We start from the raw sequence: 11,495 nt of genomic DNA, 5'->3' as shown, positions 1-11,495 counted from the left end.
ACATTACTTTCTATCCTGTAAATTTTAGGCTTCTAAGAGCATGTTTACATAAATATTCCAAACCTTTAACAAGAGGTCCCTCATATAGGATGAATGTCCACTCCTGAATATAGGATAATGTTATATAGACTGATTCCTCGAGAATTCTGTGGCTCTTGCTAATACTTCTGCTACCTTTTTTTCTAGGTCTGTGTAAAGCCCTTGCCACTGGGTTTTCTAAAAGGTGGATGGGAGACAGAATTAAAACCAGTTCCCAAAGTCAGTACTGCCAATGTAGTCCAGTGGTCCAGAATCTTCCCATTCTCATACCATATTTAACTGTGACAGTAGGCTGAACTAGATCAGAAACTCTTAACCCGTGTCCCTTACTCTCAGCCTGATTTCAGACAGCAGATCATCTGAGACAGAAGACTTACCAACTATCTTAGAAGCATGAAACCTGTATAATGTGATACTCTGGGTACGTATCCTATTTTGCTTAGTTGATAAGTTCTAAGGAAGAGTACCTAAAATTTATATTAACTGACTTACATTACTGATTTCAAGATTTCCTATAGAGCTACGAGACAGAGTGGGATTAGTGTCAGTAGAGAGATACAGATCAGGAAGAACACAGAATTCAGAAATATACCCACAAATACATGGCCAACTTGATTTTTGGTGGAGGTAACAAGACAACACAATGGGGGAAACAGAGTTAGAACAACTGGAGATCCGTTTGGGAAGAAATGAACCTTGGTCCTTACCTCATGCCATACATGAAAGTTAATTAGAAACGGATCATGGACATAAACACAGGAACTAAAATTATAAAACTTTTAAAAGAAAAACACAGGAGGAAAAATGCCCATAATTCCCCAGGACAGACACGCAAAAATCAGGAGAACTCCGAAGTTTGTAGACAGGTGCTTCGGGTTGTTTGAAAAGAGAGGCTTTTGGTTTGTCTGTTTTGAGGACTGTGGCAAAGGGTTTTTCAGTTATTTTGCCGTATGGTAGTCTCTTTGAAATGGCCTGACAGCCACAGGTTCAGTTAAATTCTGATAATACTGTTGAAGACATCGGTTACTAGGGATCTCATCCGGAACAGCAAGTAAATCTGATAGAAACGACTACTTGTTAAAATAACTTAAAAATTTAAAATCGATACCACAGTTATAATTCTCGCCAGCAAAACTATTATAGTCCCATATACAGATTGTATCGATTAACAGATTAACATACCAAGTACCTGCTTAGGTATTAGATGAAGGGGACATGGGGTTGCCACAGTTAAGCGGGACAGAGAGAGAATTAAAGTGACAAGGGAAATACACTATAGTAAGTGCTGGGGCAGGGGGTCTATAGACACGGAAGGATGGAGACACCTGACCTGAAGTAAAGGGTCCCTGGGAAGGCTTCCTGTAGAAAGTGCCATCGAAGGCGCCTGGGTGGCTCAGATGGTTAAGCGTCTGCCTTCGGCTCAGGTCATGATCCCAGGGTCCTGGGATCGAGCCCCACATTGGGCTTTCTGCTCGGCGGGGAGCCTGCTTCTCCCTCTGCCTCTCTCTCTCTGTCTCTTATGAATAAATAAATAAAATCTTTAAAAAAAAAAAAAAGTGCCATCGAAGTTGGCATTAAGAGGCAGAGGAGTGGCACATACAAGGCCTGGAAGTAATAATAACCACAATGTGCACAAGAACAAAAAGTAATTTTGCTGAAGCATATGATCCCCTGCAGGAATGAGGTGCTTTTGGGCTTCGCCCCATGGGTACTGGGAAAACCATTAAAGGGTTCTGAGCAGGGAAGTGGTGCAGAGTTTAGTAATGGCTGCGAGCCAGACTCTGGTGCTGGAAGGCCCTGCGTCTGTGTTCCATCTCTGTCATTTACTGCCTATGTTGCCTGAGCGAGCCACTTCAGTAAGAGGAGGGGGACAGAAATGGGATTTAGCTCGGAGTGGAGATTTAACTGAGTTAATAAAGGCACTACTGTTCAGAAAAATACAGCTTAGTCATCAATACCACCACCACCATCCTCAGAGCATCCTGAGGCCACCACCTGTGCGGTCTTCGTTCCAGGCGAGCCAAAAGTCCGTAAGGACTGAGGGAGACAAACCCGAACCGTGCTGGAAGAACTCAGCCGTCTTCCTGGTCACAGAGTGCAGCTGGAGGAGCAATGGCTGCTCTTAACGGCACTTCTGCTCCCATCATGCCAATCGTGTCGGAGTCGCCCCTGGCGGGGCGGGGAATGCCTAAAACACCTAAAATCTTGGGACAAAGACTGGGGTGCCCTGGAAAGTGAAGACAGCAGATGGGAGTCCTAGAGCACAGGTTCTCCGGACCTGGCATGGCCAATGAGTCATCCGCCAGTCAAAGGAGAAAAGCAACCCCAAGGTGACTGCCCCAAGCCCAGAGTCCTCTGCCCAAGCGCCTAGAACCTTTAAGCCCCAGGGGCATGGCCAACAGGGAGCGGAACAAAGAAAGGAAGCCAGTCCTCGGTGCACACAGCCTGGAGACCAGGGTCCATTGATGCGCCTCACCTCATTTAGGCCTCCAGCGAAGAAGTGTTCTGCAGTGGATGAGAGTACAAGCCCGGGGCAACATGGCCTCCGTCCCCGCCAAAGTCTTGTACCACCACTAGCTCTGCAGCTTTGGACAAGTGCCTTAACCTTCCTGTGCCTCAGTTTCCCACAGCTCCTAGGACTGTTTTGAGTATTAAATAGGAAGACCGATGTAAATTGGTCCATTCTGTAAGCTCATCATCACCATCTTGTTCATCCCTCCACCATCGCATCCCATCTCTCTAGCATCTTCTTACCAATTATCTGTAAGGAACAGGACCTGTTGGGGGAGGGGGGGGGGATGGTGCGTCAAGACAGGGGGAAATTCTTCCAGCCTTTTATGCTTTTTGTAGTTCTCCCCAACTCTGCATTCACCCCCTAAAACATCTTCCTGATTAATGAAGTGTATTCACTTCAAAGAGAATCTCATGGACAAAGCTATCCCGCAGCATTAGAAGGCTTTCCCCGAGCTATTTCCTGAACCTCCTGAACCAAGACTCCTGGCACATAAACTAGGCTCTTCTCCTGACTCCTGGAGTTTGCTCTCAAATGAGCTGCAACTGAATGCTGCTTCTGCCAACCCTGGCACTTCCCAGTCCTCCTCACTGGCAACGCTCTCCATGTTGGGATGGCGATGTGTTCGTATTTGCTCACGGGCTGCCAGAAGCCAGCTGTGACACTTAACTATTCTCCCATCTTTCCTCCTTCCTGTCTCCATCCCCAACTGTCAGGAACGAGGCTTGAGAAACGAATCACAGCCAGTCTAAAATGTCCGTGAAAAGCATTCCGAGGTCCATATTTAACTAGTCCTGGATGTGGAGGACTCCGAAGGAGCATGAATGCATTCCTCAGCCCTTTTCCTGTCAGCATGCCTCTCTTTGCCTTCCTCTGCCTCTGTATCACCCTCAGGGTAGACCAGAACACCTACAGACCAACCCCTTTACAACCAGCCTACCCCTCCCAATGCACTGAGATTGGTACCTCGGCTCCAGCTGGGAAGGGCTGTATGTAGTGAGAAACTGGACATGTCTGTGCTCTCACTGCCAAAGGCACAGGCCTCCAGCACCATCCTGTTCTGTTAGATCAAGTCAATATTCAGCTTTTATCCGCAAGAAGACACACGTCTGAAATTCTCGATTTGCCGGGATGAGGGGCCGAGGGCAAGAGCCACAGAGCGCCCAGTTCTTGCTGATCGACCACTTTCTCTTATGCTACAGAGCGACTCTAAACTTCCTTATTTTTAACCAGGAAGACAGGAACACACACAGAGTTGAGCCAGGCAGCACTGCTCACCGGGATCTAAATGCGATCACCTTGAGAACCTAAAAAAATGTCGATGGCACAAGACAAACTTCCCTCCGGGCTCCGCCACCCTCAGCACTTCCCCATCCCAGTTTCCTCAGCTTCCCTCCTGATGCTCAGCTTCCTTGATTTTCACAGCTTCTAAAATTAACCTCTGAGCTCCTACTGCTGCCTTTGGAGGGCAGCCCTGGCTAACACTACCAGAGGCCATAAGCTGAGCAGCAAGTGATTCCGATAATCCTTCCCTTTCCCGAAGTCGGCCTTTCCACCTGCTTACTTGGAAGGATGCTGGGGAGGGGGCTGGAATGGGGGAGCCTACGTGCCAGTTGCCTTTCTTCTCCAGTGCCTGGCGTGTTGGATACATATCCCACTTCGAGGCAGGGTGCAGAATGCCACCTCCATCCCCCCCCCTGCTGTCCCATTTTGTTGTTTTGTTTATGATCAGAGTTCCTCTCTGGGAACATTCCAACTAGGGATTACATAAGCCTTTGAAGATGAGTAATGGTGATCTGACTTCATAACAATCTCCCCATTGGGGTTAAAGATGACTCCCAGCGCTTGTCAAAGGGGAACTGCAAAGCAGGTACTTAAGTAGACTCTAGAAGCTGGAATTAAGTCTCCGTAGCCACTTTTATGGGAGGACGGGGTGGGGCGGGGAGGATAGGTGGATGGGACTAGGAGCATAATCCAAAGTTCAAGAGATAAGGAGGCAGCAATGTCCTGTGCTGATCTTTCTGGAAGTAGCGTCCTAGAGCGCATGCAAGACAGAATGGCACATCTTGTAGAATGTTCCCCATGCTGCAAAGTGGCAAAGTCTGGAAAAGGGAACATCATCACTGGTGCTGCTGGGAGAGGGGACAAAACACTGAAGCCTGTGGTTTGGATTAGATGCACACAGCTGCCTCATCGAAAGCGAAGCATCAGGTCACCAGGGGAGGCTGAGGGGACCCACAGGGAGTCCAGCTCAAGCCATACACGGGGCCGGGGGGTGGGGAGCTGAGCTCCCATGGGGCAGTGTGGGACCCCTCAAAGATAAAGGGGCTTGGCTGACTGGAATTCTCACCAGCTTCTTGAGGAGCTTCCTTTGTACGATCTACTCAGCTTGTGGATGGTGGCTGGTCTGCCAGCCCCGAGCTAGCTTTGCAGAGGCTGGGCCCCGGGAGGATGAGAGGAAACCATCTAAGTGGCTGCCATCTGGTAACCTTAATTGGAGCGGCTACGGAGGTCGATGGCAAAGGAAGAGCCTTTCAAGCCACCCGGGCCAGCCTCTTACGGCTGGAAATGACCGCGGCAGACAGACTAGGCTGGTGGCCTCGGTTCAAAGAGGGCATCGCACAGCCCAGGAGGGGAAAACAAGGGAGTATAAATAGCAGGATACAAGGAGGCTCTGTCAACAGAGCTCGGCCTCAGCCCAGCCCGGGGGCTGAACACACACACACACACACACACACACACACACACACACACGTCCACACCGGGACAAATGCACACCAACACCACCAGGCGGGCCGCCCATCCCCCAGCACTGCGGCTGGGGCCTGCTGCCTCAGAACCTTTTGGGTGAGGAATCACCTCCTACTTTTTCCAGGCCTTGGGCGAAGCTGGCAAGGCAGGGGGATAGCGGCCACACAAGGCACTCACCGAATCTCAGGAAAAGAAACATGACACAAGTAAAATGAAAACAAGGGGAGGAAGGGGAAGAGTAAAGCCAAGAAATGCTAAGAGAAGACCAAGGCCCCGGGGCGTGGAGACACACACCTCTGACTGGTTTACCAGGAGGCTGACCAGCAGCTGGCCACCTGGCTTCCCAAGTGCACACAGCGGACACTCAATCCAAGTTCACTTCCTTCCTGCAGTCCTAGTCCCATTTTCAGGGGCTTTACTCTGGCCTGTTGACCAGGCTCTAGCTGGACCACTTGGGGATTTTACTAGAGACTGGGGTCAGACGGGAAGGTGAATACAAAGATGGTGCTCCTACCCTCTCCCCTGTCTTAATATCAATTTCTTGGCTGCTCCTGCCAATGGGCCTCTCCTTCCATGACTTTTGGGGGCCTCCTGGTTCCTTCCTTCCTGGAAGGACCCTGGAGCCCCCTTCTTGGTGTGGCACCTTCACGAAGGCTGAGGCTGGATTTCTCACAGTGGTTAAGACCGAGGTGGGAAGAAAGACTTCTAAAAACGACCCTATAGCTTCAACACATAAACACTGAGCTTTCAAAACTCGAGTTCAGTATTTTCATGTTAAGTAAGACTATGGATACCTTGAAAAAATAATTATTTATAGTTTGAGTGTTATAGTGAGGGAGTGGGGAGAAGTTCATTTAGCCACGAGAACATTAAAAACCATTAATTTGTCAACTAATCAAGATCAATCCTGTTTCTCTTCTACCTGTGCTCAAGAATTCAGTAATAATGGGCTTTTATGGAAGCTGCTGGGAATTCCTTAATGACCAATCCCCTTGCCTCTTTCTCTCTTAACTCCATTATTCTGGCTCATCAAAAGCATCTCTCGAAGCCAATGATCACTGTGTACAGTGGCCGGGAGCTAAGGAAGATGCTGCTGAATCTTGCACAGCTCTGATGAAAAAAGTATGCTTTCCTCATGACAAGTTATGCAGCCTGATTTTGGAAGCCCTTTCAGACCATAACTTGGTTACAATCTGGTCTGTACTCTTCCTGTCATGTCATCTGAGAACAGAATTTTTTGTTTTGTTTTGAATTTCTCTGTCACTTCAAACATCATTTAAAAACCACATCACAGGGCGCCTGGGTGGCTCAGTTGGTTAAGCGACTGCCTTCGGCTCAGGTCATGATCCTGGAGTCCGGGGATTGAGTTCCGCATCGGGCTCCCTGCTCGGCGGGGAGTCTGCTTCTCCCTCTGACCCTCCCCCCTCTCATGTGCTCTCTCTCTCAAATAAATTAAAAAAAGAAAAAAAAAAAACCACATCACAGGGTAACTGCTAGTTACTGGACTGTACTAATTATACCAGCGCTTAGCAGTGGTGTTTGCTTTTCGGCGGGGTGGGCAGCCTAACACTTCAATTGCTGGTTATCTGAGTTTAGATCAGGAGAAAGAACAGGAACTTGGCACCTTTTGGAGCAGGTAATGGTAGCCCCTGCCAGAGGGATGAGTCTCTCCTGAGAATGTGTGGCCGCATCTCTTGGGTCTTTTAAAAGAAGGAAGGAGAAAGGATAGAGTCAAATTTCCTAAAGCTCTGGGGAAGGCTGTGACCCACAGAGGGCTATGAAGGATGCTGTGGAATTCCATTATCAGTCCGCTATTCACAAAAGCACCCAAGAATGGATGTTCTCCAACATGGGGGATTTCCCTGACTCAGGAGGCCAGGCAGCCCTCAGGGAGCCAGAGGCCGCAACGAGCTGAAGACCCAGCCCTAAGAATGAGCCAGGCAGGCACCAGCCCCTGGAGGGTGTCGTGGTGGGGTCTGCCGTGTCACTTTATCATCTCCGACCAGTGTGTTCGTCAACGGGAGGCTGCGATGCAGCGAGGTCCTGAGCAGACCCTGGCAAGTGAGCTGGCCATCTGCCAACGGGGTTCTGGCTGGGGGTGAAGTGCGGGCAGAGGAACTAGATTCAAGTCAGTAGGAGGAGGGGACAGATGTCTCCATTTAAAGTCATCACTCGGGAAGAAGACCTTTCTAAAATCACGGTAATCTAGCTCCAGAGGTGGGAAAAAAACGTGAGGCGGTGGATAGAAGAGAAGTTCAAGGGAGGAAGAACGCGGTCTCAAGCTTGACATTGCTCAATGGCCAACAGAAGGTGAAGACGGGAGCCCTGCTTAGCTAAGTGAAGCCTGCCCTTCTCTATGACAGCGTGGAAGGCTGGTGGGGAGGACACCTGGGGGCACCCATGGTCCATTTCAAGGCCACTCTGTGCTCCTGCACACCCACCTTGCCAGCTCTCTTCTCTAGCTATAAAATGGTAGCCTGCTATTAATGAGGTCCCAGAAGGGAAAGAAATTTCTAGAAACTGTTAAGCTGGCCCCATATAGCCTCGTCTAGCAGAAACTACCAACTCACAGGAACTACTAGTGCAGGAGAAAGCAAGTTCTCTCCACTGGGACTCATTATGGGGTCTGCTTCCCTTCCTCCCAAGTCTTAAGCCCTGAGATTACAGAAAACCTTTGTCATCTTGGAAACACACCTATGCATTCATTCACACATATGCATGGCTGCATGTTTGTATGCATATGCATGTAATCGTGCACTGACGTAGTTTTAAAGTAATTCTACCAGGGAAGTTCTACTTGAGCATTAGTTCTTCCTATGGCCCGGTATATAAGTGAGAAGGTTAAGTTCACGAACTATGGTGCCGTAGGCTACAGACATATCTACTCACAACCTGCTTGTATCTCAGGGGGAGCATTCAAAAGCATCATGGCACCAGCAGCGTCAATGTCAGGATCTGGAAAAATCAACCAATAAACAACATTATTTACAACGGGGCCGGTGTGTGTGTGTTTCCCCCTGTAAGTCACAGTTTATGAAAGCAACAGAGAAAAAAAAAAAAAAAAAAAAAAAATCCAGGAACCAGATGAGCTAATCCCAAAGGTGATTTTCTTCCCATTTGGATTTGGGAGGAAGAAAGGTATTCTAGAATGAGATTTAAGGGGCAGGTTGGTAAGTTTTTCAGACAAAGCATGGTCCCTCCTCATTTTGCTAATTTCATAACTGGCACTGTATGTTCCTGATAAGCTGCTGACCTGGGCAGCCCCGTGCTTGCTCCCCTGGGAGTAGGGGAGTGGGGTGACAACAGGAAGTTTAGCTCTAGGAATCTTTGATGAACTGGGGAAGCTCACAGCACCAACAAGAGACAGCCCTAAATATACCTGCATCTAGTAAGATACACACAAGACGTCGGGGTATTTCCATCTGTCAGCAGAATGTAAATTATGTTTTCCGAGACTGTGTGTGCGTGCACAGTGTTGGTAGACATGGTGAAGGCATTAAAAAAAAAAAAAAAAAGCATTTAAAATATAAAGAAAAAATTAAAGTTACGATGTCGAGGGCACAATGTTGGCTTTCACATCTATTACTGCTTTTAATATGGGACCAAAAAAAAAAAAAAAATACTCCTCACTCTGTTGCTCTAATTCTTAATAGGTTTCTGAATCCTTACTGATCCACGAGTTGACAGATGGCAGGTTATATAGAGAGAGAGAAAAATATTATCCTTTTATAACTAAATTCATTTTCCTCTGAGAAACAGCAGTGCCGCTGCCATGGAAATGAGAGTTGCCATGGCAACAGTAAACAACCCCCAAGAATGGTCACTGAATAGGCTGAAAAGAACATCTGCCCCAGCGCAGCGTCCCAGCTGCCCCGGGGCGAAATTCACTTATAGTGTGGTGCTGCTTCGTGACAGAAGCTGCTGCCTGTGCCCCGTCCAAATAAATGAAGTGTGCAATTGAAGTCGACATCAAAATGCCCGCCCTTGCAGACTACTACCTCGGTGTCCACTAAACCCAGTGACTAATGATGGGGGGACAGGAGGGCTCACACTTGTCACTTTTTGTACAAATTACACACCAAAAAATTCAATTTACTACTAATGGCTCCATGGCACTTTACTTTGGGTATTATGCGAGGAAATGACTTTTTTACTGTTTAAAAAAGTACATTTTTCATACTTTATATGTGCAGCTTAATTCCAAGGGAGTAACGTGATGCAGTATAAAGCCCCACAAGCGATTAATAATAAGGATGACGGTCGTTCTAGAAGACAATGTCTCAAAAACAGGTGATGGGGGTGAGGGGGAGGAACTTTACTCCACAGGCCTTTTTCGATTTTGCCTGCAGGAGGTCCGTTACTTACACTCAATGATGGAGTGAAGGTTTGTTTTAATAGTATATTGTGTGAGAAACAGGTAAATTAACTTATTTGGCAACTCCCGGGGTGAAATTCCTAAAACAGTCATCGCTCCCCCTGATACTAAAATATATATATACATGTTAGTTGAACTGAAAGACTTAAGGCCCCTCTCACGGCTCCCAGGGTTCCTGCTATTCCTGTGCCTTTGTCCCCCACACGGCCTGTGGCTAAGAAGCAGGGCTCATAGCTTCTGGAAGATGCTGTGGAGGGACTGAGGCCTTCTCCCACTCCCTCTTTTTGGAAAGACCCCCTTCCCCTCTCAGGACTGAGAAAACACACCTGGCTCTCGGCAGAGCAAAGGTTCCTTACCGTCTTCAAGAACACAAGTATGGCGGGCAACCCAGGGTTGGCCTGGCTGCATGGCCCCCGCCTCCCTAGGTGACTCTTACCCAGACTTTCCCTCAACCACCAGGAGGTTCAATGGGGATAGAACAAGAGGAAATACAGGTAAAAAAAAAAAATAAAAAATAAAAAAAAATCAGGAGTCTTTTCCTATTTATTTCCCCAGAAAATGAAACAAAGTGGTTCTTTATTCTTCACAAACACACAGGACCATAGGAGGAAGGTGCAAAGGGCCACAGAGAGACATAAGGAAAGAAAGGAGAAAGAAGGAAGAGAAAGAGAATCTTCAAAGGAAAAGAGCACCATCAACACCCACATGAATTCCGCAGAACCTAAGGGGCAACACAGAAAGTGCTTCAGACCCACAAAACATCACCACGACCACTTCTCCCATCCCAGCTGAGCCAGATCAACACATCAACTAAGTGAAAACAGGACGTTTTAGGACAAGTCCCCCAATCCTTCCTTCCTTCCACCAGACCAGACCTGCCATGCCTAGGCCTCCACAGACAAACATTCCCACGCCACCCCGGCCCTCCTGCTGGTCTCCAGGCATTTAGCGAAGGTGCCACACTCAGACTTGTCGTGTTCTCGTTCATGATCAATTCCTACGGCCCTATTCTTCATTGTGCATGGACCAGTTCCTGTGTGGTATACGCCCAAACATGCAGCCCTGTGGGCAGAATGGAAGGGAAGGCAAGGCATGGAATGCCCTCCTCTTGACACCTTGGCAGTTGGAATTAGCAAACACGTGTAGTGTAATGGTCTGAGAAAATGTCCTTCTACGTTCATTGTGTGCATGCTGACACCACGGAGGGGCTGCCCAGTCCCCAGGGAGACACAGGGAGCGCCTTCCCGGGTGTACAGTTTGATGAATTTTATACTAGGGTTACCATCACCAGAATGAAGACAGCACAACCAAGATACAGATTTCCATCACCCCAAAGTTTCCTTGTACCCCTTGCAGTCCTACCTGCCCTTGCCCGGGGCAAATCCTGGTTTGCTTTCTTTCTCTCTCTGATGGGGCACCAGCAGCTCATTCCTTATTCCTTCCATTATTGAGCCATATTCTGCTGTCTAGACAGAACTATGCTTTGTTTACCCGTGCGCCTATAGATGGACGTTTTGGCTGTTTCCAGCTTGGAATCTTATAGAAGCCCCTATGAGCTTCTGCATCTATCTTTGGTGAACATGTTTTCACTTCCCTTTAGTAACTGCTGGGAAGAGCATGTTTAACTTTACAGGGGCCCAACGAACTCTCTCCCAAGGAGGCTGGACCATGTATGAGAATTCCAGTTGTTCCACACTTTTGTCAATACTTGAAACTGTCAAGCTTTTAAAATTTTCCCCATTCTCACAGCTGTGTAGTGGTCATTCACTGTGGTTTTAATCTTTATTTCCCTAATGACAAATGATGTTGAGCATCTCT

At 47.9% G+C, this 11,495-nt stretch overlaps 1 protein-coding gene across 7 annotated transcripts in view; it reads right to left on the bottom strand.

Moving 5' to 3' along the window:
* FOXN3 (forkhead box N3) overlaps positions 1-11,495 on the bottom strand; it is a 380,637-nt gene that overhangs the window by 23,355 nt on the left and 345,787 nt on the right. For 5 of the 7 annotated variants that reach the window (XM_081830069.1, XM_081830068.1, XM_081830070.1 and 2 more), the window contains one exon: positions 8,192-8,257. The exons of 1 other annotated variant lie outside the window; for it this stretch is intronic. In XM_081830069.1, the coding sequence (XP_081686195.1) occupies positions 8,192-8,257 (66 nt within the window). The remainder of the gene's footprint in view (positions 1-8,191; positions 8,258-11,495) is intronic. One more of the 7 variants, XM_081830074.1, reaches the window with a different exon arrangement.

The sequence above is a fragment of the Leptonychotes weddellii genome, chromosome 9 (assembly GCF_054177405.1).
Source record: "Leptonychotes weddellii isolate Sample4059 chromosome 9, ASM5417740v2, whole genome shotgun sequence".
Taxonomy (NCBI): domain Eukaryota; kingdom Metazoa; phylum Chordata; class Mammalia; order Carnivora; family Phocidae; genus Leptonychotes; species Leptonychotes weddellii.
Note: the sequence above shows the minus strand (reverse complement) of the source record. Positions and strands in the feature narration are given on the sequence as shown.